The sequence below is a fragment of the Lathamus discolor genome, chromosome W (genome assembly GCF_037157495.1).
Source record: "Lathamus discolor isolate bLatDis1 chromosome W, bLatDis1.hap1, whole genome shotgun sequence".
Lineage (NCBI taxonomy): Eukaryota > Metazoa > Chordata > Aves > Psittaciformes > Psittacidae > Lathamus > Lathamus discolor.
Window position 1 is genome coordinate 28,388,466 of NC_088908.1, and position 27,309 is coordinate 28,415,774.

A 27,309-nucleotide genomic window follows, 5' to 3' on the forward strand; every position below is an offset into this window, starting at 1 on the left:
GCCAGTTTCCAACCCAGCTAAGAATCCTCCTATCCAGGCCATGAGCAGCCAATTTCTCCAGGAGTATGCTGTAGGAGACAGTGTCAAATGCTTTACTTAAGTCCAAATACACAATGTCCACAGCCTTTCCCTCATCAATAAGGTGGGTCACCTTATTGTAGGAGATAAGGTTGGTCAAGCTGGACCTGCCCTTTATGAACCCATGCTGACTAGGCTTGATCTCTCTGTTTTCCCGTACATGCTTTATGATCTCACTTAGAATCAACTGCTCCATGGCCTTCCCCGGCACTGAAGTCAGGCTGACAGGCCTGTAGTTCCTAGGGTCTTCCTTCCTGCCCTTTTCATGTTGGCCAACCTCCAGCCCTCTGGAACCTGACCACTAGACCAGGACTGCTGATAGATGATGGAGAGTGGCTTAGCAAGCTCCTCTGCCAGCTCCTTCAGCACTCCTGGGTGTAACCCATCCAGCCCCATAGACTTGTATACGTGAGGCAGGAGATCACTAACCATTTCTTCCTGAATTATGGGGACTTCAATCAGCTCCCCATCTTGGCCATCCAACTCAGGGAACCAAATACCCTGAGGATGGCTGGTGTGACTACTCAAGACTGAGCCAAAAGCATCATTAAGTACCTCAGCCTTTTTCTTGTCCTCAGTCACTAGGTTTCCCCTAGCATCCAGTAGAGGATGGAAGTTCTCCTTGGCCTTCCTTTTATTGCTAATAGATTTGAAAAAGTACTTTTTATTATCTTTTATGGCACTGACCAGATTTAGCGCCATCTATGCCATTGCCTTTCTAGCTTTCTCTCTACATAACCTAACAACATCCTTGTACTTTTCATGGGGTAACTGTCCCTTCTTCCACAGGTGATAAATTCTCTCTTTTTTTTTTCTTTTTTTTCCCTGAGTTCCAGCAGTATCTTCCTGTTCAGCCAGGCTGGTCTCTTCCCCAGCAGTTTGATTTTCGGCATGTAGGGACCGCCTGCCTCTGTGCCTTAAGGATTTCATTCTTGAAGTGTGTCCAGCCTTCCTGGACCCCTTTGTCCTTCATTAATGTTTCCCAAGGAATTCTGCCAACCAGCGTCCTAAACAGGCCAAAGTCAGCCCTCTGTTGCAAAGAGCTGGGAGACACGAGCATAACTTGCTTTAGAAGTCTCATTTATTGCTAAGCAGATGGATACTTATATACCTTGCTTGCATGTTTATAGTTTGGTTACAGAGAGATTATTGGCTTATAGCTTCTACATGTTACAAGATTATTGGTTTAAGATACAGTAAAGGAATTCAGCAAAACAGAGCACAAAATAGAATCAGGGACAAGGAGTCTGGTCAGTAAGATAAACATTAAGCAACTTGAAGGTCACAAACTTAATTATTGTTCTGCTTCTGCCGCGGTTTATCTCCAGGGCGCGCTCATCTTGCTCCCTTGTACTTTTCCATCTGAGATCTGCACCAGCTGCAGTATGTCACCATCTGCATGGCCTCTGCCATGCAGCCAGTCCTCTGCAAAGCTCTCCACAGCCCTCCAGAAGTCTAAGGTGCAGGTTTTGCTGACCTCCTTCCTGACTTCTCCAAAGATTGAAAATCCAATCATTTCATGATCATTTTGCCCAAGATGGCCTCCAACCATCACTTCACTCACCAGTTGTTCTCTGTTTGCGAGCAGCAGATCTAGCCAGGCATCTCCCCTAATTGGCTCACTAACCAGCTGGGTTAGGAAGTTATCTTCCACACCCTCCAAGAATCTCCTGGATTGTTTCTTCTCTGCTGTGTTGTACTTCCAGCAGACATCTGGTAGGTTGAAGTCCCCCACAAGAACAAGGTCAAGCAATTGTGAAACTTCTCCCAGTTGTTTGAAGAACACTTTATCTGTAGCTTCATCCTGGCTGGGTGGTCTTTAACTGACTCCTACAAGGATGTCAGCTTGGTTGGCCTTGCCCTTGATCTTCACCCACAAACATTCAGCCTTCTCATTCACAACACTGAGTTCAAGGTAGTCAGTGCACTTCCTGACATACAACGCAACCCCACCACCTAATTTCCTTGCCTATCCCTTCTGAAGAGCCCATAGCTATCCATTGCAACACTCCAATCATGCAAATCATTCCACCATGTTTCTGTGATGGCAATTATCATGATTTCCCTGCTGCACAATGGCTTCCGGCTCCTCCTGTTTGTTGGCCATGCTGCGGGCATTGGCATAGATATATTTAAGTTGCCCTGTGGATCTGGACTTCAAGAGCGGCATGCTACCCAGTAGCTCATGTCTAGTGAGCCTGGTGTTATCCCCTTCCCCCTTCAAACCTAGTTTAAAGCTCTCTCTATAACCCTGCTAGCTCCTGGGCTAGAATCCTTTTCCCCCTTTGGGACAGGTGTTCCCCATCTGCCACCAGCAGTTCTGGTGGTATATAAATCGACCGAGTTAGTTTTCTTTTGATGTCCCTTACCCTGGCCCCAGAGAGGCAGCAGACTTCTCTGTGAGTCTGGTCAAGCCAGTGTATGGGGCCCTCTGTTCCCCTTGGAGTCACCAGTCACCAGCACTCTTTTTCTAGTACAGCTGTTCATAACATGAGGTGCTCTCTGACTTATCTGTGGGAACTCTTCTAACCTGGATGATCCCTTATCATCATCTTCCTCGCTTTACTGATCCTGAAGTACAAGGGCCTCATATCTATTGTAAAGGGGTACTATGGAAGGTGACACAAGCTGGAGGGGTAATACGCCATCTATTCCAAGGAGTAATCCGTTTCCAACCTCCCTTGTCTCCTAGGTTCCTTCCATCTGACTGATAGCAAAAAGGTAGGGGATCCTGAAGTTCTTTTGTTTCGGATGGCTGGCTTGCTTCTCTCAGGGATAGTAGAGTGTGGGTCCACCAGTCAATCTCCTCCTTGGATTCCCTTATGCTTCTTAGCCTTTCCACCTCTTCCGTTCTGCTACCATGCAGAGCAAATCATCAACGTGCTGACATCTTACACAGCCACTATCTAACAGGCTCTGGCACTCACAACAGCCAGACACCTGGACAGTTACATGTTTATAAGGGACCTCTGTCTGGGTCAACATGTCCTTCATGGCCAGCAGAGAGGACTTAGTTTTCTTCGCTTTCTGTCAAGAGGATGCTATCTTAGAGCTCTTTCTCGATGACCACTGCCTGAGCTTACCTCTGAAGCCTGCTGGGCTACTGGACCCTTTCCATTCACCTGCCCACTTACCCTGCCTGCGCCAACTGTCGTGCCATGCTCTTGCCTGCCTGCTCTGTTTGCCATCTTCCCAAAGGCGGTGTTTTATGCTCTCAGGGCTGTTGCCATCCCTCCTGGTGCCACACCCTAAGTCAGCTGCTTACGTCAACTGAGCTGCCAGCCCATGGGCAAGTCCTGTCAAGGACTTGAGGCTACCTTGGTGGCTCTTGCCGCTCTGAGTTGAGGCTCATGGACCCTGTGTTTTCCTCACACTCTGCTGCTAAAGGCATCCTCTCTGGAGCTACTCACCTTGGCAAATCATTAGGTATAATCATAGAATAGTTAAGGTTGGAAAGGACCTTAAGATCATTTAGTTCCAACCCCTCTGCCATGGGCAGGGACATCTCACACTAAACCATCCCACCCAAGGCTTCATCCAACCTGGCCTTGAATACTGCCAGGGATGGAGCACTCACAACCTCCCTGGACAACCCACTCCAGTGCCTCACCACCCTCACAGTAAAGAACTTCCTCCTTATATCCAGTCTAAACTTCCCCTGTATGAGTTTGAACCCATTACACCTTGTCCTATCACTGCAGTCCCTAATGAAGAGTCCCTCCCCAGCATCCTTAGAGGCCCCATTCAGATACTGGAAGGCTGCTCTGAGGTCTCCACAAGTGAAACAAGAGATTGATAGTCCTCCTTAGCCCGCCATCCTTCAATCCCTAGCATGTTCCTCTTGGGCTTGTCCCCAACAGGCCCAGTTAAATCCCCTCCCCCCTTCATAACTAGTTTAAAGCCCTGTCAATAAGCCCTGCTAACTCCTGCCCCAAAACCCTTTTTCTTCTCTGGGACTGGTGTATCCCGCCTGTCACCAGCAAACCAGGTGTCACATACAGCAGCCCGTGACTGAAAAACCCAAACCCCTGCCTTTGGCACCAGTCACGTAGCCATACATTAACCTGCAGAGTCTTCTTATATATCCCTTCACCCTCGCTTGCAACAGGTATGGAGGCAAACACCACTTGCGCTCCAGACCCTTTAACCAGCCGTCCCAGGGCCCTGAAGTCTCTCTTCATTGCCCTTACGTTCCTCGTAATAATTTCGTCACTGCCAACCTGAAAAACCAGCAGCGGATAGTAGTGAGACGGCTGCACCAGTTCAGAGAGTTTCTTTTTAACATCTCTAATCCGAGCCCCAAGCAGGCAGCAGACCTCCCTGTGGGGTGGATCCGGTCGACAAATGGGCCCTTCTGTTCCCCTCAGAAGGGAGTCACCCACCACAATTACTCTTCTTTTCTTCTTGGTTGGGGAAGTTCTGAGGCATGGGGGTGAGTGACTAGCCCTGGGTGACTCACTAGATAGATTTGCCTCTCCATCTCCATTCACCTGGCCCTGAATTTCCAAGACCTCGTACCTGTTATTCAAGGGCAATTGGGAGGGAGGAAGGGATTGTGAGGGTTTTCGCTTACCTCTCCGAGGAGGGACGTCCCTGCATACATCCTTGTCCATTAAGCTCTCTCCTTCTGTCTGATGGCAGGAGGGAAGGGGATCCATAACTTGTTGAACCACTTCCCTCTGCCCTTGCCTTAGGGTGTGGCTCCACCAATCTATTTCACTTTCACATTCTCTAATGGCTCTCAACCTTTCAACATCCTCCCTCAGTTCAGCCACCTGCCTGAGCAGATCATTCATTTGCTCACAGCGAACACAAGCAGTGTCACTGGCTCCCTCCAATACAAGTGCCAGGCTCAGGCATTCGCTGCAGCCAGAGACCTGCACAGCTGCATGTCTGCAGGAAGGCTCAGTCTGGATACCCACATTAGTACTCACTACAGCTTTCGATCGTGTTGTAACCATGATCTATCTGGTCAATCAATCCGTCTACGTCTCTCAGCACTCCTTCCCTCTCCTGTACTCCAGGCGAGTCCTCTCGATGAGGCGGTTAGAACGCTTCCCTGCCAGCTCGCCTGCCCGCGCAAACTGCCTCGACCCTCAGCCTCGACGCTCTCTGGTCGCCGCGCTCCCTGGGAAGGTTTTTTAGCCACTCCCAGCTGGTGCCACTCCTCCTGGCTCCGCCCCCTGTGAGTCAGCCCCTCGCGGGAGCTGAGCTTCCGAGTCCTGGGCAAGTCCTGTTGAGGACTTGAGGCTCCCTCCTCAGTGGCTCTTGTCGCTCTGAGGTGAGGCTCCTGGACGCTGATCTGTCCCCTCTCCGCTCCGGTGTTGCAGGCGTCCTCTCTCAAGCTACTCACCTCAGCAACTCCTAGACATCTCTGGTAGCATAAGTGCATGGCATTACTTTTGGTGTCAGTGTAGGACAGGTATTCTTCTGACGGAATTAGTTGCCTTTTATACCTTTTGCTCATGACTGATGTCTGTGATTGCAGGTTGTAGGTTTCCAGTGTCTATGGGGATCTGAAAAGGGTCTAAATAGAATCATAGAATCCTAGAACAGTTTGGGTTGGAAAGGACGTTAAGATCATCCAGTTACAACCCCCCTGCCATGGGTAGGGACACCCAACACTAAACCATGGCACCCAAGGCTACATCCAACCTGGCCTTGAACACTGCCAGGGATGGAGCATTCACAACCTCCCTGGGCAACCTATTCCAGTGCCTCACCACCCTAACAGGAAAGAACTTCCTCCTTATATCCAATCTAAACTTAGAACCATAGAATCATAGAATAGTTAGGGTTGGAAAGGACCTCAAAATCATCTAGTTCCAAAATCCCTGCCATGGGCAGGGACACCTCACACTAAACCACCCCACACAAGGCTTCATCCAACCTGGCCTTGAACACAGCCAGGGATGGAGCATACACAACCTCCCTGGGCAACCTATTCCAGTGCCTCACCACCCTAACAGGAAAGAACTTCCTCCTTATATCCAATCTAAACTTAAGAACCATAGAATCATAGAATAGTTAGGGTTGGAAAGGACCTCAAGATCATCTACTTCCAACCTCCCTGCCATGGGCAGGGACACCTCACACTAAACCATCCCACCCAAGGCTTCGTCCAACCTGGCCCTGAGGACTTCCAGGGACGGAGCCCTCACAACCTCCCTGGACAACCGATTCCAGGGTCTCACCACCCTAACAGGAAAGAATTTCCACCTTATATCCAGTCTAAACTTCCCCTGTTTAAGTTTTAACCCATTACTCCTAGTCCTGTCACTACAGTCCCTGACGAAGAGCCCCTCCCCAGCATCCCTATAGGCCCCCCTGAGATACTGGAAGGCTGCTATTAGGTCTCCACGCAGCCTTCTCTTCTCCAGGCTGAACAGCCCCAACTTTCTCAGCCTCTCTTCATACAGGAGGTGCTCCAGTCCCCTGATCATCCTCCTGGCCCTTCTCTGGACTTGTTCCAGCAGGTCCATTTCTTTTTATGTTGAGGACACCAGAACTGCACACAATACTCCAGGTGATGTCTCACAAGAGCAGAGTAGAGGGGCAGGATCACCTCCTTCGACCTGCTGGTCACGCTGCTTTTGATGCAGCCCCGGATATGGTTGGCTTTCTGGGCTGTGAGTGCACACTGAAGCCGGCTCATGTTCATTTTCTCATCAACCAGCACCCCCAAGTTCTTCTCCACAGGGCTGCTCTGAATCTCTTCTTTGCCCAACCTGTAGCTGTGCCTGGGATTCCTCTGACCCAGGCGTAGGACCTTGCACTTGTCATGGTTGAACTTCATAAGGCTGGTATCAGCCCACCTCACAAGCGTGTCGAGGTCCCTCTGGATGGCATCCCTTCCCTCCAGCATATCAAACGAACCACACAGCTTGATGTCATCAGCAAACTTGCTGAGGGCGCACTCAATCCCACTGTCCATGTCACTAACAGAGATGTTGAACAAGACCGGTCCCAACACCGATCCCTGAGGGACACCACTCGTTACTGGTCTCCAGCCGGACATTGAGCCATTGACCACAGCTCTTTGTGTGCGGCCATCCAGCCAATTCTTTATCCACCGAGTGGTCCACCTATCAAATTGATGTCTCTCCAATTTAGAGACAAGGATGTCATGTGGGACAGTTTCGAACGCTTTGCACAAGTCTAGGTAGATGACATCAACTGCTTTACCCTTGTCCATCAGTTCTGAAGCCCCATTGTAGAAGGCCACCAAATGGGTGAGGCAGGATTTCCCCTTAATGAAGCCATGCTGGCTGTCACCAAGCACCTTGTTGTTTTTCATGTGCCTTAGCATGCCTTCCAGGAGAATGTGCTCCAAGATTTTGCCAGGCACAGAGGTGAGACTGACTGGTCTGTAGTTCCCCGGGTCTTCCCTTTTCCCCTTCTTGAAAATGTTGTTATATTTCCCTTTTTCCAGTCGTCGGAAACTTCACCTGAATGCCATGATTTTTCAAATATGATGGCCAGTGGCTTAGCAACTTCATTTGCCAGCTCCTTCAGGACCCGCGGATGGATTTCATCGGGTCTCATGGACTTGTGTACTTTCAGATTTTGAAGATGGTCTCGAACCAGATCCTCTCCTACAGTGGGCCCAAGGTCTTCATTCTCACAGTCCCTCCGTCTACCTTCTAAGACTTGGGTTGTGCAGTCAGAGCATTTGCCAGTGAAGACCGAGGCAAAGAAGTCATTCAGAACCTCAGCTTTCTCCAAACCCTGTGTAGCAAGTTCTCCCGAGAGCTTCCTCAGGGGGCCTAAGTTGTACCTAGTCTGGTTTTTTTTGCTACGTACCTGTAGAATCCCTTCCTGTTATCCTTTACATACCTAGCCAGGTTTAATTCTAACTGGGCATTAGCTTTCCTAACCTGGTCCCTAGCTTCCCGGACAACATCCCTGTACTCTTCCCAGGTCACTTATCCTTGCTTCCACTTTATATAAGCCTCTTTTTTCCTTTGAATTTCCCTCAGCAGCTCCTTATCCATCCAAGGAGGTCTCCTGGCCCTCCTGCTGCACTTCCTTCTAGTTGGGATGCAACACTCCTGAGCTTGTAGCAGGTGATCCTTGAATATCAACCAAGAGTCTTGGGCCCCCCTGCCCTCCAGGGTTATATCCCATGGAACCTTACTAAGCAGGCTCCTGAAGAGGCCAAATTCTGCTCTTTTGAAGTCCAGGGCAGTGAGCTTGCTGTACGCTTTTCTCACTGTCCTGAGGATCTCGAATTCGACCATCTCGTGATCGCTGCATCCAAGGCTGCCCTGGAGCACCACATTCTCAACGGGTCCTTTTCTGTTGGTGAGCACAAGGTCAAGCATGGCACTTCTCCTTGTTGGCTCCTCTATTACTTGCAGAAGGAAGTTGTCTTCCACACAATCGAGGAACCTCCTGGATTGCTTGTCCTGGGCCGTACCGTTGCTCCAACAGATGTCAGGGTTGTTGAAGTCCCCCAGGAGAACAAGGGCCTGTGAGCGTGAGGCTTTTCCCATCTGTCTGTAAATAATCAAGCAATTTAAACAAATGACCTCTTAGCTCAAGGAGACGCATACTATAATATAAACTTTCTGAAATAAAAACCTGTTGTTCATAACACATTGTGCTGTATTTTTTCATTATTAAAATCTCTCTTGTTTTGGATCAGAAAATGGCCCTGGCTGGCAGAAATTTTGGGCTTTTCACTAATCACTAACCTGTCAGCTAGTGCTTTGATGACAGCACAACAATGACTGAGGTTTGGTTGTCTTTATCCATCTTCTTTCCAGTTAATGTTTAAATGGTGTTAACTAGCTGCCTTTGAATAATGCGATACTACAAGCACTAACCCAGCTATGTCAGTACAGTTGGGGGGAAAATCTGCAGCTAATGACACTTCAGAAAGTGTTACTGCCTACAAAGCCAGTTGTGGGTGGTTATATTCAGGTAGTGCAGACACACAAGGCATGTAGAAGATGATCCTTTGCTGCTGCTGATGTAAAGGGCTTTTTTAAAAGGTATCACTTGATTCGGAGAAAACTCCAGGAACAAACTTGCCAACAAAGTTTTCAAGCTGACAAGCAGGTATTCTTGTCACGGGGGATAGCTCCTCCTAATGTGTGTCCCTGTATTGCTACACAAGCCATCCTTATATAGTCCCTGGGCATACATACATATTCATGAGGCTACGTATGGATTACATCATTTTCCACAAAGTTCCCCCCATGCGTACAGAAATGTGGTGGTGGTCTCTGAGGGTTGTTTACTTCTTCCAACAATCTTCATCACTTCTGGCAGCCTTTGAAGCACACGCATAGATACTTATACCAGATTAATTGGTTCGTTAGCACCAGAGACATAATAATCCTCCTGTCCTCCTACTTATCAGTTAGTTTAACTGTAGCCCATCCTGGACACCTGCCATTCCCAGATGCTCCTTATCCTTGTATCCTGTTCTTCTAAACTGTTTTTCTTAAAACTATGTCAACTATAACAGTTTATCTTGTACAAGAATTCTCAGTATGTTCTGTAGCTGTACTCTATTTCTTTTCTATGTATCATGCACCTCAGTAATTTTCCATTGCTACTGTTACAAAGCCATCAAACTTAACATTACTTAAAACTGACTCTGAAGGTTTATATTTTCCATTTTGTAATTTTGTGCCCCCCCTTGTCTCAAATCCCCCCTTTTTCTGTCCTTTTGCAAATTATTTGCAACATTTTATATATTACCATTATTGTCTAAAGTCTTTTTGAAATAATTTCCCATTTCTACTTAGTGCTTGATTTCATTCCTTTTCCAGTCTTCATAATTTATCATAGACCATTTGCAACACCAGAGGGAACATTGTATCATACCACAAGTAATCGATATTAAAATAATTAACATCAATATTCCTGCAACCAGTTGCCTCAACCAGAAGGGATTAGGTAACCATGAAGTTAACTTTTTCCACATTTCTTCAAAACCCCAGGAGGTGTCATCCATGGCCATTTCATGAAATATCTTAGTTTGTTTACAAATTTCCTCCTGATCTGTTTCAATTCTGCAACTTTGATCTATATAGGAACAGCAACTTTCATTGATTATGGAACAACCCCCTCCTTGTGATGCCAGTAATATGTCTAGAGCTATTTGGTTTTGTAATACCCCTTTAGATAGGCTAGTTACCTCTTTTTGTTTTGTCTGGATTATAACAATGGTTTTACTTTCTATTTCCTCTATGGTTGCTGTGATATTTACAATTGCCTTAATCCATTTAGCAAAATTTCTAATTCAGGTCCCAGAAGGATACCTGTTAATAATAGTAAGATTGGGTATCACAGCACCTAAGGTGCATGCCCCCTTTCAACTGGGGGGGGTGGAGTCTTATAAACATTTTCTCCACATAACCGATACCATCCTTTCCCTTCAGGAACGGGCCACCACTGAACTACGATACCATCGTAATTGTAATTTGAATAGAGATCTATACCTATGGCATTTAATCAAACATACTCTCATACTCTGGTTCCTGGTGTAAATCATCTTTGTGCACAGGTATAACATTTATTACCTGGATTAGGATTAACTATTCCAAATTTTAACCTTTCCTTCAGATATAGATTGTTAGTGTTCACCCACAAATTTGTCCTTGAGATAGTGTTAGGCATTGGAACTCCTGTTAATGGAAGGTCTGGATTTTCTCCTGATTTAGGCAACTGTGCACACAGCCAACAGTCACTACGATTAAAACCTTAGTAACATTCTGCACTAATTTCAGGTATAAATCCTGGTCCCAAGCTTGTGTGCCAGTTATCATGTGAGTCCAAATTATGACTGAGGCAATTTCATATGTAAGGGTCCTGAAGGTTCGATCTGCCATGTCTTCTCTGGCTCTGGTGCTTGCTTTATTCTTGAATAATATATCCAAGCAGGTTGTTCCTTTATCTTCGCTGCTGTAATGGTGGTCAGTAATATCTGGTATGGACCGCTCCACTTCTCCAGTAGAGGATCTCCTGAAAAATTCTTAACATAAACCCAGTCTCCAGATCTGAAAGGGTGAATCGGATAATCCAAACCTCTTGCTCTTGTCCCTACTATTCTCTTATTTATCTTCTCCAATTGTTTTCCCAGATTGATCAGAAACTGTCAGAGATAGCCTTCCCCCACTTCCAGAACACTTTCTCCTTTAAACTGGGACTGATATGGTCTTCCATATAAAAGTTCAAATGGCCTAACCTCTCCTTTCAACCGAGGCTTCGTTTAAATTCTTTATAGAGCCAGTGGTCAACCTTGGTACCACTATAAATTTCTTTCCTGACATATTTTACTAATCTGTTGTTTAATTAGATGGTTCATTTTTCTACTTGCCCTCTGGCCTGAGTCCTGTAGGGAACATGTAGTTGCCAATCAATTTCTAATTTTTTGCCAATTTCTTGTAACAATTTTGCACTAAAGAGTGAACCTCGGTCAGAAGAAATTGCCTCTGGTACTCCAAAACGAGGTATTATCTCATTAAATAATGTTTTAATCACTTGTCTTTCATTATTTCTCCTACAAGGGAATGCTTCTGGATAGCCTGAAAAAGTATCCGTTAACACCAACAAATATCGATAACCCCTTTCCTTGGTAATTCAGAAAAATCTATTTGCCACTGCTGTCCCGGACAACTTCCTCTCCCAATTGTCCCAATTTGATTTACATTTTCAGTTTTAGGATTATTCTTAAGACATAGCTGACATTGCTTTGTCACTAATTGAACTATAGCATATAGATTTCTTCCTACAATTTGTTTGTTTATGTATTTATACAAAGAGTTACTACCCCAATGAGTTTTATTATGTTCCTCCTGAACTAACTTCCAGAGTTGGTTATAGGGGATTACAATTTGCCCATCACATATCTGAACCCCACCCTCTTTATTTTCCTGTCCTTTTAGATCTTCAATTAATTTTTTATCCTCTTTTGAATACCTAGGTTTAGATTTCTCAATTGTTAGTTTGCCATCAGGGATTAAGCAGATGATTTTAGATTGTTCAGCTGCTCTTTTGGCTTCAAAATCAGCCAAATTATTTCCAATTTCCTGATCAGAATCACCTTGCTGATGCTCTCTACAGTACATAGTAGCTACTTCTTCAGGTAGCTGAACAGCTTCCAGTAGTTGTAGAATTTCTGTAGCATGTTTAATCTGTTTCTCTTGTGTGTTCAAAAGTCCTTGTTCATTCCAGATAGCACCATGTGCATGTACCACACCAAATGCGTATTTAGAACTGTCGTGGTTTAAACTGAGCCACACAGCTGGTTCACTCACTCCCCCCCTCCTTTCTCCCTCTTTCTTTCCTTCCCCTGCCCCCCCTCCCCCCCCCCACTCCCGGAGTGATGGGGAGGAGAATCGAGAGAATGTAACTCCCACGGGTTGAGATAAGAACAGCCCAGTAACTAAGGTATAACACAAATCATTACTGCTACCACCAGTGATAATAATGATAAGGGAAAATAATAAGGGGAGGAGAATACAATACCACCCACTGAAAGAGTTTGAGGCCCCCCCCTTGAAGAGAGTCCATGCCCTTCCAGTAACTCCCAGTTACCTCCCTGGGCATAATGTGCTGTGGTATGGAATACCCCTTTGACTTGTTTGAGTCAGGTGTCCTGTCTCTGTTTCCTCCTCTGTTTCCCTCGTCCCTGGCAGAGCATGAGACTCACAAAATTCTTAGTCAGAGTAAACATTACTTAGCAGCAACTAAAACCATGGGTGTTATCAGCTTTGTTCCCATGCTGAAAGTCAAAACACAGCGCTGCACCAGCTACTAAGAAGGAGAAAACTGACTGTTACTGCTAAACCCAGGACAGTATCCACCCCTTATTCCATACCCTTCACGTCATGCTCAGATCCCACATTTTCAATATACCATCTCTCTTACATATATATACATCCACATACACACACAGACAGAGAGAAAGAAATCATTACTTAGGGCATGGACCAATCCCTATAATGCTGTAGAGTCCATTCAGTCCATGATGTCAGGTTCCATCCTTTGTAACAGTCTTTCAGGGCAGGAAAGGCTGTGTGCAGTGTTGGATCGTTGCCTGCTGATGCTGATCATTCCTTCACTGCAGAATTCGTCTGGTTCTATCAAAATTCATTCTCTGATGAGATGATAGTTGGAGGGAAGTCAGGGCTAGTCGCTGGTGATCTGAAGACATCTACTTGATGGGCTATAGAAGTATTACACAGCAGGCAACAGCATACAATTGAGCTCATTGGCTGTTTTCCCCTAAAATCAAATCCCCTTGAGGTATACATTGGACTTCCCCATCTTCCCGAATTACCCACCAAGTATATCTGGGTCCCTGAGCAAAAGCAATCCCACTAGTGGGTTTGCATTTACCTGAAGCAGGAATAACCCAGACTGTCTTCCCCAGCAAATTGTTCATGTGCACCACCATCCCAATATTTATCCTTTTATCTTTAGATAATTCCAGGGCTCTTGTTAATGCTATTATTTCTGCCTTCTGGAAGAGGTGTTCGCAGGTAAAGGTTTAGCTTCTATTACCTGTGAAGTGGTGGTAACGGCATATCCTGCCTTTTGTTCACCTTTTTTCACGAAGCTACTACCATCAGTAAACCAAGAATCAGCATCTTCCAGAGGTTTTTCTTTCAAGTCTGGTCAGCTCGTATATGCAGTCTCTATAGTGGCCAAGCAGTTGTTCGTTAGTGGTTCTGTCAATCATTCCTGCAAAAAGGATGCTGGATTCACAACGTTAGTGACCACAGTTTCTATATCATTGTGTTCCACGAGGGTGGCCTGGTATTTTAAGAAACATGAAGGAGATAACCGGTGGGCTCCTTTCTGCTCCAGGACTGCTGATACCACATGGGACACTAGTACAGTAATTTTTTCCCAAGGTGAATTTGCGAGCCTCTTCAATATTCGTAAGTGCTGCCACAGCCCTTAGTCATCCGGGCCATCCTTTGCTCGCTTCATCCTGCTGTTTTGAAAAATATGCCACTGCCCTTCTGTAGTGTTCTAGAATCTGAGCAAGGACCCCCAAAGCTATTCCCTGTTCTTCACAGGAATATAGCCAAAAGGATTTAGTCACATCCAGAAGTCACAGAGCTGCAGTTCTCATTAGCTCTGTTTTTTTAAAATTTCTAAAAGCCCCCTCTGCCGTATCAGTCCATTCTAAAGAGGGAGGGTTTCTTTTCAACAGTTCATATAGTGGTCTTATCAGAACACCATAATCATGGATCCAAAGTCTGCACCATCCAGTCATTCCCAGGAATGTCTGGAGCTCCTTGACAGTCGATGGTCATGGAGTCTGAAAAATGGCTTCTTTTCTAGTGGTTCCAAGTTCTCCCTGTCCTCCTGTTATTTCATATCCTAGGTAGGAAACTCGGGTTTGGGTTAATTGTGCCTTTTGTTTGGATACCTGATAACCATTCGGTCCCAGAAATTTTAATAATTCCACCATCCACTGGACACATTCTTCCTTTGTGTCTGTAGCAATTAATAAGTCATCCACATATTGTAACAGAGTCCCCATCTGAGTAGGTGGCTTCCATGATTCTAGTTCCAGTGCTAACTGATTTCCAAAAATTGCTGGACTGTTTTTAAATCCTTTAGGTAAAACCGTCCAAGTTAATTGAGATTCCCTTCCTGTGTCAGGATTTTCCCATTCAAAAGGAAATAATTTTGGCTTTCTTTGGCCAATAGTAAGCAAAAGAAAGCATCCTTTAAATCCAGGATGGCAAACCATTTCTGATTAGTATTCAATTTAGTCAATAAGTCATACGAATTAGCTACTACTGGACAAATATCCTCTGTAATTTTGTTGATAGCCCTGAGATCTTGAGCCAATCTGCAACTTTTCGCATCATATTTCTTTATTGTCCAGATAGGAGTATTATATTCCAATTCACATTCAATTAATAATCTATATTTTAAAATTTATCAGTGATCTTTTTTTTATTCCCTTTGATCTTCTAATTTTAAGGCATATTGTTTCATTCTAATTGGGCAGGGCCCCCCCTTTTTATTTCTACTTTAAGAGGCAAAGCATTTTTCGCCTTACCTGGAACTTCAGATGCCCATACTCCCAGGTATACCTGATTAAGGATTTCTTCTATTTCAGGGACGTCCTCCTGTTTGCTTTTCTGCTGAATTAAAGATAAACTCAAAACTGCAATTAATTGATAATTTTTAGCTCTTAATTCCATTTTGCCTTCTTTGAATATTGCTTCTCACCCTAATAAAGATTTCAGAGAATTTGGCATGCATAAAAATTTATGCATTCCTATTTGTTTTCCCAATTTGTACTTTAAAGGTTTCAGAAAGAATGCCTATTTTTTTTCCTCTCTTCTTCTTGGTGGCCAGTAGCTCCCACATCTGTAACAAATTCTTTTCTCTCTGATTTAACACTGAATAAGTTGCTCCTGTATCCACTAAAATTCCACTTTATTTCCTCTAGTCCCTAGTTTTAATTTAACCAGTGGATCTGCTAGGGTAGATTCCCCAGGTCCCTTCCAATTCAGTCACTGGAGCCACCCCATGGCACTCCCCTCCCAGGGCAGTCTCACTTCCAACGTCCAAACTCCCCATAGCACACACACCGATCTGCTTCCACAGAAGAGCCCACTCCCCCACCTCTGCCCAACATTCCTCCTCGACCAGTTTCAAAGCAACCACCGCAGCTGTGGCTATAGCACAACCCAGCTTTTTCTTTTCTGCCTGTTCCCAATTCCTATACGCTCTCTATGCTTCCTCCTTCACTCCCATCCCCATTTATCCAACAACCCCTCAGTCCCGTCTGTCAACAAGTCTGTTCCCACTTGTTTGCCTGCCCCAGCACCCATCCCAGGCTCAAACACAGGAGCTGCAGGAGCTCCCCTCCTTTCCCCCTTGGTTTTCCTTTTTTTTTCCTCACAGCTGCTCACCCTGCTCTGCAGGGCTTACAGATGCCTGCCTGTGCAGCAGCACTTCTGGTTTAACCCTTTCTTAACTCTGAATGTGAATGTGCTGCTTGTTGCCAGTGACAGCAATCTCTTCCTCCTTATCAACATCAGATAGGACAGATGCAGAGGGTGCTCCTCTCGGAGGTACCTGTGATGCATAATTTTCCTACCTATCTTCCTGATTACTGTTTTTTAACTTTAAACATCTTTCCTCAATATCCCAGGCTGAACAACATCTCTCCATCTTAACTTTCAGTTTTTCCCTGTCCTTTTCCACAGCCAAAATTAAGGGATCTGGAGGAGTTATATTAATTTTGCATTCAGTCACTCCATGTGGTTTCCTAAAGTGAAAAACATATCTGCATACATTACTTCATCCCATTTTCCTTGCCCCCTCAAAACAACATTAATTGTAACAATGTATTATAGTTCAGAGTTACATTTTTAGGCCATTTTTCCTGATCTTCCAAAGTATACAAAGGTCACCATCGGTTACAATATTTTACCAATGTTTTCTTATTTACCGAGCCCCCAGGAGACCCTCCAAGTTCTTTCCAGTGTGCAAAATGCACCCTAAAGGACTCTTTTTCAAGATCTCCTCACTCAGCTGATTTTCCATTATCAATCTCTCACACACACACACACACGATCCCACAGACACACTCCACACAGTTACAACACTTGAGACAGAGACTAAAATTGTATCAAACAAACAACAGTTAATAACACAGTTATAACAGTCTGTCACCAGACCAAAATCCTTAATGTAACAAGCCGCAAAATAAATCAAATACCAACAAGATAGAAAAACTTTTCTACAAGACGCCCACTGCATCTTGTAGGACCCAAACCACAAGAAGCCCCCTGCTTCTTGTGGGTGTATACCAAACAGACGCTAGCAGCCTGGTATACGCCTTTACCTACGAGATTTCCTATCTCGATTTACGGAAGGCTTCCAAACCTTGCGTACGCTTCCCAAACCAACCCAATTACCAATTTAGTCTTTAAGCAAGATTCCCCCTGCACCTTACAGACGATACAGAAGAAAAGAATACCTTTTATGAAGATGGTCCTTGTCTGCTCCCGCAGCGATCCGAGTGAGTCGAGGGGTCCCTCCGGGAAAAATTCCCGAGGGCCCTAGGGAGCCCTGTCTTCAGCGGGTCCTGCAGCCAAGCAGAGAGGGTCCCATCTGGGTCGCCAAATTGATTCGGAGAAAACTCCAGGAACAAACTTGCCAACAAAGTTTTCAAGCTGACAAGCAGGTATTCTTTATTGCGGCACCGGGAGACACAGGGGATATCTCCTCCTAAAGTGAGTCCCCATATTGCTACACAAGATGTCCTTATATAGTCCCTGGGCATACATACATTACATCATTTTCCAGAAAGTTCCTTGCATGTGTACAGAATTGTGGTGGTGGTCTCTGAGGGTTGTTTATTTCTTCCAACAATCTTCATCACTTCTGGCAGCCTTTGGAGCACGCGCAGTAGATGCTCATACCAGTTTAATTGGTTCATTAGCACCAGAGACGTAATAATCCTCCTGTCCTCCTACTTATCAGTTAGTTTAACTGTATCCCATCCTGGACACCTGCCATTCCCAGATGCTCCTTATCCTTGCATCCTGTTCTTCTAGACTGTTTTTCTTACAACTATGTCAACTATAATGATATATCTTGTACATGAATTCTCAGTATGTGGCCTGGATTCACCTGTAGCCGTGTGTCCTGGGTTTACCAGGAGCCGTTTTGCTCCTTCTTAGTAACTGGTCCAAGCTCTGTGTTTTGGCTTCCAGCCTGGGCAGAGAGTTGATAACACCAATTGGTTTTAATTGTTGTTAAGTAATGTTTATTCTGGCCAAGGACTTTGTGAGTCTCATGTTCTGCCGCGGACGAGGGGAGGCCGGGAGGAAGCAGAGACAGGACACCTGACCCAAGCTAGCCAAAGAGGTATTCCATACCACAGCACGTCATGCCCAGGGAGGTAACTGGGAGTTACCCGGAAGGGCACACTCTCTCTTTGGGGGGGTCGAACTCGTTCAGCGGTGGTACCGTATTCTCTTGTTATTTTCTCTTATCAATATTATCATTGGTGGTAGCAGCAGTGATTTTTGTTATACCTTAGTTACTGGGCTGTTCTTATCTCAACCCGTGGGAGTTACATTCTCTTGATTCTCCTCCCCATCCCTCCGGGAGCGGGAAGGGTCGGGGGGGGGGGGTGGTGAGTGGACGAGCTGTGTGGATCGGTTTAAACCACGACACCGTGTTTCTCCTTCTTAGTAGCTGGCGTAAGTTCTATGTTTTGACTTCCAGCTTGGGAACAGAGCTGATAACACCAGTTTATTTGTTGCTAAGTAATGTTTATTCTGGCTAAGGACTTTGTGAGTCTCATGCTCTGCCAGAGACAAGGGGAGGCCGGGAGGAAGCAGAGACAGGATACCTGACCCAAGCTAGCCAAAGAGGTATTCCATACCGCAGTACGTCATGCCTAGGGAGGTAACTGGGAGTTACCCGGAAGGGCACAGGCTCTCTTTGGGGGGCTTCGAACTCGTTCTATGGTGGTATTGTATTCTCTTCTCTTGTTATTTTCCCTTATCGTTATTATCATTGGTGGTAGCAGTGGTGATTTGTGTTATACCTTAGTTACTGGGCTGTTCTTATCTCAACCTGTGGGAGTTATATTCTCTCAATTCTCCTCCCCTTCCCTTTGTGAGGGGCGGTGGGGGGGGGGAAGGGGAGGAAAGAAAGAGGGAGAAAAAAAAGGGAGCGGAGTGGGCTAACAAGCTGTGTGGATCAGTTTAAACCATGGCAGTATGTTCTCTAGCTGTACATTTTTTTTTCTATGTATCATGCACGTCAGTGATTTTCCATTGCTACTGTTACAAAGCCATCCAACTTAACATTACTTAAAACTGACTCTATGGGTTTATATATTCCATTTTGTAATTTTGTGCCCCCCTTGTCTCACACGTCAGCTGTAGATTTGGAAACATGGTAGGTTGGTTTCTTCACATGTACCTGTTGTTTCAAGAGGAAAACCCCGAAGTGTTTGTCAGAAGTGTTTTTCATGGATAATCTGTAGCCAACTTCAAGCATTCATTCCTGCACTTGTCAGCAGGGCTGGCTGTGGTAGGATATCCAAGGTGTGGGGAGGTGTTGTGGTTTAAGCCCAGCCAGTAACTCAGAACTATGCAACTGCTCTCTCACTCCACCCCCTTCCTCCCCCTCTGCTCCCGGAGGGATAGGGAGGAGAATCAAAAGAGTGTAACTCCCACAGGCTGAGATAAGAACAGTCCAGTAACTAAGGTATAACACAAAACTGCTACCGCTACCACCAATAATAATAATGATAAGGGAAATAACAATGGGAGAGAATGCAACCGCTCACCACCCTCCAATTGATACCCACCCCAACCCGAGCAGCAATTTAACCCTTCCGGGTAACTGCCCCAGTTTATATACTGGGCATGACATGCTGTGGTATGGAATACCTCTTTGGTTAGTTTGGGTCAGGTGTCCTGTCTCTACTTCCTCCCAGCTTCCCCTCCCTGGCAGAGCATGAGACTCAGAAAGTCCTTGGTCAGAGTAAACATTACTGAGTAGCAACTAAAAACATCAGTGTTATCAGCATTGTTCCCTGGCTGAAAGTCAAAACCACAGCACTGCACCAGCTACTAAGAAGGAGAAAAATGACTGCTAGCGCTGAACCCAGGACACCCAGGATTTTGGGACGGAAGGGTGTAGCTGGAAAGGGGGAGTTGGACACCTCCTGACAGCCCTGGAGTTGCTTTCACATTCTTCCTTCCCCTCAGTCCTTTTCAGACTGCAGGTTACGTTTCTGTGGATACACAGCAAACGTTTGGGTTGTCCATTGTTACCCTGGTCCCTCTTCTGTCATCTCGTTACTTCCACATAAATAAGTGATGAGTCTGGTTAGAAGAGAAGGCTTTGCTCCAAATTTCACTGAGTCCAGTAGCCCAGAAATAGACTTTTTAAAGCAATCTCCAGGTTCAGCCAAGTGGGTGTTTTAGGATTCCGATTTGTGATTTTGAACAGAATCTATTATATAAGCATAGATGCCGGGGGGGAGAGATCAACAGTGCATTCACTTATTTAAAATGCAAATACGTTGTTTTTGGTTTGTTTTTTTTTTAATGAATATGTGTAGATCATTATTTTAGCAGAGCAGGAGATTTATTTATTTTTTTTTTCCCTCAAGGTTTAAAGAATCAGAGCAAGCCTCAGCTCTTTCATGTGTTCTACACTTTGGAAAGAGGAACAGAAATGTCCAGGCTTGAGCACAGTATCTGCTGCAGTTCCTGCTTCAACAGGAGTCACTTATATGTGTTCTGTTTGAAAATTGGTTAGTAACTCTCTTTCTTTGTAAAAAAAAACAACCCAACAAAGCCTGACTTTTAAGTAGGACTTAAGATGCTGTATAATATTAAATACCTTAAGTTCTCAAGCTTTCTAGTCTTTCATATATTGGAGCTGTTGGTAGGCAGACATGAAGCTGTGTTATCAGTGTGAGCAGTCAAAGTCTGCCATGTCCTGCCTTGGTGTCAGGTTGTCTGTTGAAACGAGGAGTGGGTAAGTTCAATATCTCTCATATAATAAGTAAAATATTCCCAGTTTATCTGAAAAGATATGAAAGAACAGTGTCTCATTTACTTGAATTTGAATCAAAGAGATGTTTTAGTAATCTGCAAGGTAGAGAACCTCAGACTGTGAGGGATGCTCAGGCTTGTCCACCCAGGGCCAGTGCAGTGAGTAAAGCCATGGCAAAGAGCTCACCCACAAGGTACTAACTAACTAGTGAATGAGGAAGCCTCTGGAATGGCCATTGGTGTCTGATGCCAAAGGGCTGACACAGGAAGAGCTGGGAGGTCAGGGGCAAGTTCAAGTCTCCCCAAGTGTAGTAGAATTATGATGATTATTGCATGTATTTAGAAGAAACTTTGTGTCTGCTGCTTCAGAGACAGAGACTATCACAAAAAATTGTCTTAACAAAAAAGAATTATTTGACATTTTTAGGCAAATTGCATGATGGGGAGAAAGGATGTCTGTGCCTTTATCCGTCACAGGCTTGGCTTTCTGACCAATAGAAAATTTTATGTACACTTGACCGACATTCACCTTAACAGCCCATCCTTGAAACCAGTCAGTGCTAATAAAAACTGATGGTTTCCCAGAACACTGCAGTGTCTGTAACTCATACAGAAGGGAAGTTGGCAGTTGATCCCCTCTACCATATTGCTGTTTAGACAGTTCATTTGTCAGTGTGACTCAGAATTGTTTCTGTACTGATGTGTGCATGGCCAAAGCATGCCTGCATCATGAAACATGAGTAAACGTGGACCAGGCACACACAGTTTTTTATTTACTGCAGGAATTCCATATGATTATGTAACTCTATCAGGAAATCAAGAGAACAACAGCTAAATCTCATTAACAGGGAAAAATACAAGTGTGGATAGGAAATGCATTCAGATGTCATAAAAATATGTAGAGGAACTCCAGTTCTCTGACTCATTGGCTATGGATGAAATTTGCCTGGGAAAAAACATTAGTTCAGCTAAGTAACCCTGTTTGCCTCAAATGTAAATTAATTATCTGCACATATTTGATAGTGGTTAGGTTGGAAGGAAGCTCTTTGTTTTCAAAGGTAGGCACTTTTGTGCATTTTTTCTGCCTGTTTGGCTTTGAGGAAGAGATTTGCAGATTATAAGAAGTCATAACAGAAACTATTCAAACTCTGGGGACTTGTTTTACACACAGCAAAACTACCAGCACAGTTACAGTTTGTCCATGTATGAATACCCTTGCATTTGAAGGCATTTTCCAACCTAGTTGATTATATGATTTGCACATGGTTCTGGTGTGGGAAGTTTATTCTGAATGTCATTTTATAATTCCTATTATGGTACCTTGTATTTAGGAAAGTCGGGCTATTTTCATTCTTCTTTCAAGTCCTGTTCATTTAGTACACTGAAATTTAAATACAAAACATTATTCAAGTTCTATTTCTTTAAGTAAACATAGAATCATAGAATAGTTAGGGTTGGAAAGGACCTCGAGAGCATCTAGTTCCAACCCCCCTGCCATAGGCAGGGACACCTCACACTAAACCATCCCACCCAAGGCTTCATCAAACCTGGCCTTGAACACTGCCAGGGATGGAGGACTCACAACCTCCCTGGGCAACCGATTCCAGTGCCTCACCACCCTTACAGTAAAGAACTTCCTCCTTATATCCAATCTAAACTTCCCCTGTTTAAGTTTTAACCCATTACCCCTTGTCCTGTCACTACAGTCCCTGATGAAGAGTCCCTCCCCAGCATCCCTATAGGCCCCCTTCAGGTACTAGAAGGCTGCTATGAGGTCTCCACGCAGCCTTCTCTTCTCCAGGCTGAACAGCCCCAACTTGAGCCATGTGTGGAAATCCCCACACTCCATTTACCAGGTTTAGCGGTACTTGTAGGAGACAGGACTTATGGTTTTGGCAGTCTTCCTCCCAACAGAAGACCAAAAATCAAAAAAAAAAAAAAATATGACAAGGAAATGTTGTAGAACACAAAGCCCTGACAGGATCATTGTCAGAGAGGAGCAGACGCAATTTAATTTGTCTCCAAGTAAAGATGGTTTGAGCTACGGTTATTCCCCATGGTTTCTGCCCATAGGATAGGGATTTTAATAGCTCTGGAGGCAGAGACAGATGGGTCTGGAAGCATTACAGAGGGGGTGCCTCTTTGTTTCTACAGATACTTTCCGAGTTGCTGGCTTGAGCATTGCATTTACTTACAGCTGCACACTTGGTTGGTTCATTCCCTCCTGGTTCCCAAATGCTTGTAAAAAATCAGCTTTAATGAGACTGTCCTGAAGTACTCACCTGACACCACTCCTGCATTTCTGCACAGCGGCTGAAGAAGTGCATGTCCCCCATAGCTGCAGATGATCTGTGCATTTACACAGGCATGTGTGCATTTATACAAGCATGCAGGCGCTAGGCGTTTGCAGAAGGGACATGACCATGCAGTAAAGCCAGCCAAGAGCCTCCATGGTCATCTGGAAAACTCTGCAGGCTCCTAGAGGAGGGGCTTTCTCAGGCTCCGGTTTAGTTTTGCTTTGATTTCAACATGCCTGAATATTCAGTCTTGGTAGAGAGCAAGATAAGAACGTGTCCCTTCAGCATTTTATGAAACAAAGCAATGCAGATATCTGTAAGTGAGACATGATGTGAAGTGTACAGCTAGTAAGTTTGGAATAGTTCTGGGAGTTAAGAATTTACATGTCTTTATTAATTATTAGATGTTATTAGTGAGTGACTAAGGAACTGGGAAGCCCTAAGCATTCTTTTGAAGTAGTGTACCCAAATTAAGCTAAATAAATAAATAAATCTAAAAAAATGTTGGGGAATGTCTGCTCTAATGAATTTTCTAAATACACAAATCACAGTTATTAAATCATTGTATCTTTTAACTGTAAAAATATTATTACTGTTACACTAGGGAAATCCATTCAGAATTATAAAATATTTGGAAACTATGTTTCATGTCAGTGGAAATGTTGTAAGTTTAATAGGAATTAAAAAAAAAAAAAAGGTTTTGGGATAAAGTTTTAAAAGCCATCTTTCCCCCTTTCTTTGTGCGTGTGCCAATTTTCAATAAGAAATGTGTTCCCCTTTAAGTCTTGTTTAAAATAAACTACATGTATAACAAGATATTGAAACTTATTTATGGTATGTTAGCACTAAGGACAGGCTTTTAAGGGGTCATAAAAAATATTAGTTTACACTTTATGATGGCTGAGTTGCTTTTTCTGCAAATTAAATTTGATGGTACAAAGGGATAGATGCGATATATGTAACTCTCTCTCCCTCACTGTAATTTCTTTCACCTTAATGCAGCCAACAAATCCTGTCTCTCTAAGTAGGAGGGGAGAATTTCCTTTGACCTGTGCCATAAAATTCAGCAGTAGTAAAGTGTGGGACATCTGCTCATGCGGGTCATTCCATGTGACTGAATAAGCTCTTCTTACGGTGAAGGAGGCAGGATGAGGTGCTGAATTCTCCATGAATTAACTTTATGCCTGCTTTTATTTACCCTTTTATCTCTATTTCACTTTACAGTATTTATTTTATACCACTTGTGTGTTCCTTCATCAAAATATTTAGGCTTGTGTACAAATAAGACAGACTTTCCTGTTAGTATTTAAGAGGCAGAACAGAAGAGTATATTGTTTTATTATTAAAATACAATTTATGAACAAGAAATTATCATAGATGAAAATTTATACTTTGCACATCTTTTTTTTTTCCTTAATAGGAATATGTATATTTTCATCTGGGGAGAAAGCAGCATTAAAATGAGTGAGCCTGGGGAATATTGCCACACAGACAGACAGACACACGCATACACTTGCATGCACAAAAGAGCCACAGTGAGCTGTGTGCTCGAGAAGCAAACTCCTACAAATGGCCCTCGAAAACCTGCGCTGGCTCAAGAAAGCTGAAGCCTTCCTTGCTCAGCCACTGAGGGTCTGATCCCCTGTAATGGTGACCCCTTGATGGTGGCGAAGTGGGTGCACTGACAGCCCAGCATATTTCTGCTTTTGGAACTCTGAGTCTTTCTGAATAGGACCAGCAACTCTGCTCACCAGATGGGTTTTTCCAACCCCTCATAGCTCTAATTAAAACAGCTGGTCAGGCCAGGTCATGGTTTAAGCTGAGCCGGTAACTTGGAACCATGCAGCTGCTCGATCACTCTGCAACTTATTCCCTCCCCCCGACCCCTGCTCCTGGAGGAATGGGGAGGAGTCCAAGGACTCCAAGGGCTGGTCCAAGGGCTACTGCATGAACCATCTCTCATTTAATTTGTTAAAAGGCTTGTTGTTGCTCAGGGCCCCATTTGAAATCATTCTTCTTCTGGGTCACATAACAGAGAGGGCTTACAATCAAACTGTAATTTGGGATGTGCATTCTCCAGAACCCCACAGCACCCAAGAAATCTTGTGTTTCTTTCTTATTAGTTGGTGGAGACATTGCTGTTACATTGTTGATCACATCCGTGGGGATCTGGTGACTTCCATCTTGACATTTTATTCCCAAAAATTGAACCTCCTGTGCAGGTCCTTTGACTTTACTCCATTTTATGGCAAAACAGGCTTTCAGCAGGATTTGGATTATTTTCCTCCCTTTCTCAAAGACTTCTTCCGCTGTATCGCCCCACACAACAATATCATCAATGTATTGCAGGTGTTCTGGAGCTTGCCCCTGTTCCAGTGCAGTCTGGATCAGTCCATGGCAAATGGTAGGGCTGTGTTTCCACCCCTGGGGCAGTCGGTTCCAAGTGAACTGGACACCCCTCCAAGTAAAAGCGAACTGTGGCCTGCACTCTGCTGCCAAAGGAATTGAGAAAAATGCATTGGCAATATCAGTTGTGGCATACCACTTGGCTGCCTTTGACTCCAGTTCATACTGAAGTTCTAGCATGTCCGGTACGGCAGCACTCAATGGCGGTGTGACTTCATTCAGGCCACGATAGTCTACTGTTAGTCTCCACTCTCCATTAGACTTTCGCACTGGCCATATGGGGCTATTAAAGGGTGAATGAGTGCTGCTGATCACTCCTCGGCTCTCCAGTCTATGGATCAGCTTATGGATGGGAATCAGGAAGTCTCGGTTGGTGCGATATTGCCGCCGGTGCACTGTTGTGGTCGCGATTGGCACTTGTGGTTCTTCGACCTTCAGCAACCCCACAACAGAAGGATCCTCTGAGAGACCAGGCAAGGTGGACAGCTGCTCAATTTCCTCAGTCTCAAAGCAGCAATACCAAAAGCCCATCAGTACCCTTTTGGGTCTTTGAAGTACCCTCTCCTGAGGTAGTCTATGCCGAGGATGCATGGAGCCTCTGGGCCAGTCACAATGGGGTGCTTTTGCCACTTCCTCCCAGTCAGGCTGATTTCAGCCTCCAGTACAGTCAACTCTTGGGATCGTCCTGTCACTCCAGAAATATAGATGGGTTCCACCCCTTGACAGTTTGATGGCATCAGGGTACACTGTGCACCGGTATCTCCTAGAGCCTTATACTTCTGTGGGACTGATCCACACAGTCCAGTAAACCCGATTGTCCCTCTCCTCCACCTCCACCTGGCTGGAGGCAGGGCCCCTCTAATAGTGATCATAAGATTATACACTTACTTCTTGTAGAAAGGGATTAGAATTCCTTATCATAGAAGTTGGAGTAAAATCAGCTCTTCCACTCCATCTGGGAAGCTGCTTACCGAAGACTGGAGCAGCAACTTTCTTGGGAGGATCATCATTGACCTTTGTTTTCCTTTTCAGTTCACACACCTGTTCCTCTAGAACTGAGGTAGGTTTTCCATCCCACTTTCTCATGTCTTCTCCGTGATCCTGCAGGTAAAACCATAGGGTGCCCTGTGGTGTGTACCTCTTATATCTTCTCTCTTGGGCAATAGGAGGCCTTCTGTGAATAGCTGAGACGTGGGTTTGCACATGTGGGGAGCTGGGTAGATTGTCTATCAACTGTTTGACCTCCTGGGTCAGGAGTTTTTCCACAGCTGAAATAATGGAAGGGGTGATATTGTCTTCGAACTCTTGGAGTTGACGACTAGCTTCATCCACTGTTGGTGTTGCTGCCTCACTCCAGGTCATTGATGCCAATGAGTGGGCATATGATGATGGCGTACTCTAAATTTCTGCCACATGGGTCGTGTACATTGGACTTCATCTGGATCTACAAATGCATTCCCGTCATCCGTCCTACAATAGAATGGCTGATTCTGGAAGTTTCTGTCTATTGTGGTCCACTTCCTAGGTGACATATGACATGGTCCTTTTAGGGAAACCTTTCCTTCACAGCTGCCAAGAGCTTCTTCCAAAGGCTGTGGACTCATCTTTTGCAATTGCTTTGTCAGTTCCCCCTTCCCTTGCAAGTGCTTGTCTTCCCTACCTTCTAGTTCATGACTGTCAGCCCCATTGTCCCAGCATTGGAGCAACCAGGTGATGATGTGCTCACCTGGAAAACAGCTGACATCTTTTTGTATATTCCACAGCTCAAAGTCAGGGATTGAGATGTTACCTCTTCCTCTGATTCCTGTACTAATTCCTCTCCTTCAGATGCCCTCCCCTCTAGTACATGCATTGGGTAATCATCTTCCTTCACTACAGAAATTGCTCTTTGTGGCTCTCGTTTACTTTTTCCCTTGCTTATAGGGGCAACTAATTTTGGCACAGATTGGTCCTTTGGTTTAGCTGCTGTGTCTATCACTGTAGTTGGAGTAGCTGCAGTGTCT

General features: G+C 44.8%; 1 protein-coding gene across 9 annotated transcripts in view; it reads left to right on the forward strand.

Annotated features, from left to right (window-relative positions):
- LOC136004198 (zinc finger protein 423-like) overlaps positions 1–27,309 on the forward strand; it is a 394,537-nt gene that overhangs the window by 39,561 nt on the left and 327,667 nt on the right. For 6 of the 9 annotated variants that reach the window (XR_010608268.1, XM_065660478.1, XM_065660482.1 and 3 more), the window contains one exon: positions 20,216–20,359. The exons of the other annotated variants lie outside the window; for them this stretch is intronic. Coding sequence is in view for 5 of the 6 variants with exons in the window: in XM_065660478.1 (XP_065516550.1) it covers positions 20,216–20,359 (144 nt within the window). In the remaining variant the exon portion in view is untranslated. The remainder of the gene's footprint in view (positions 1–20,215; positions 20,360–27,309) is intronic. 9 annotated transcript variants of the gene reach the window in all.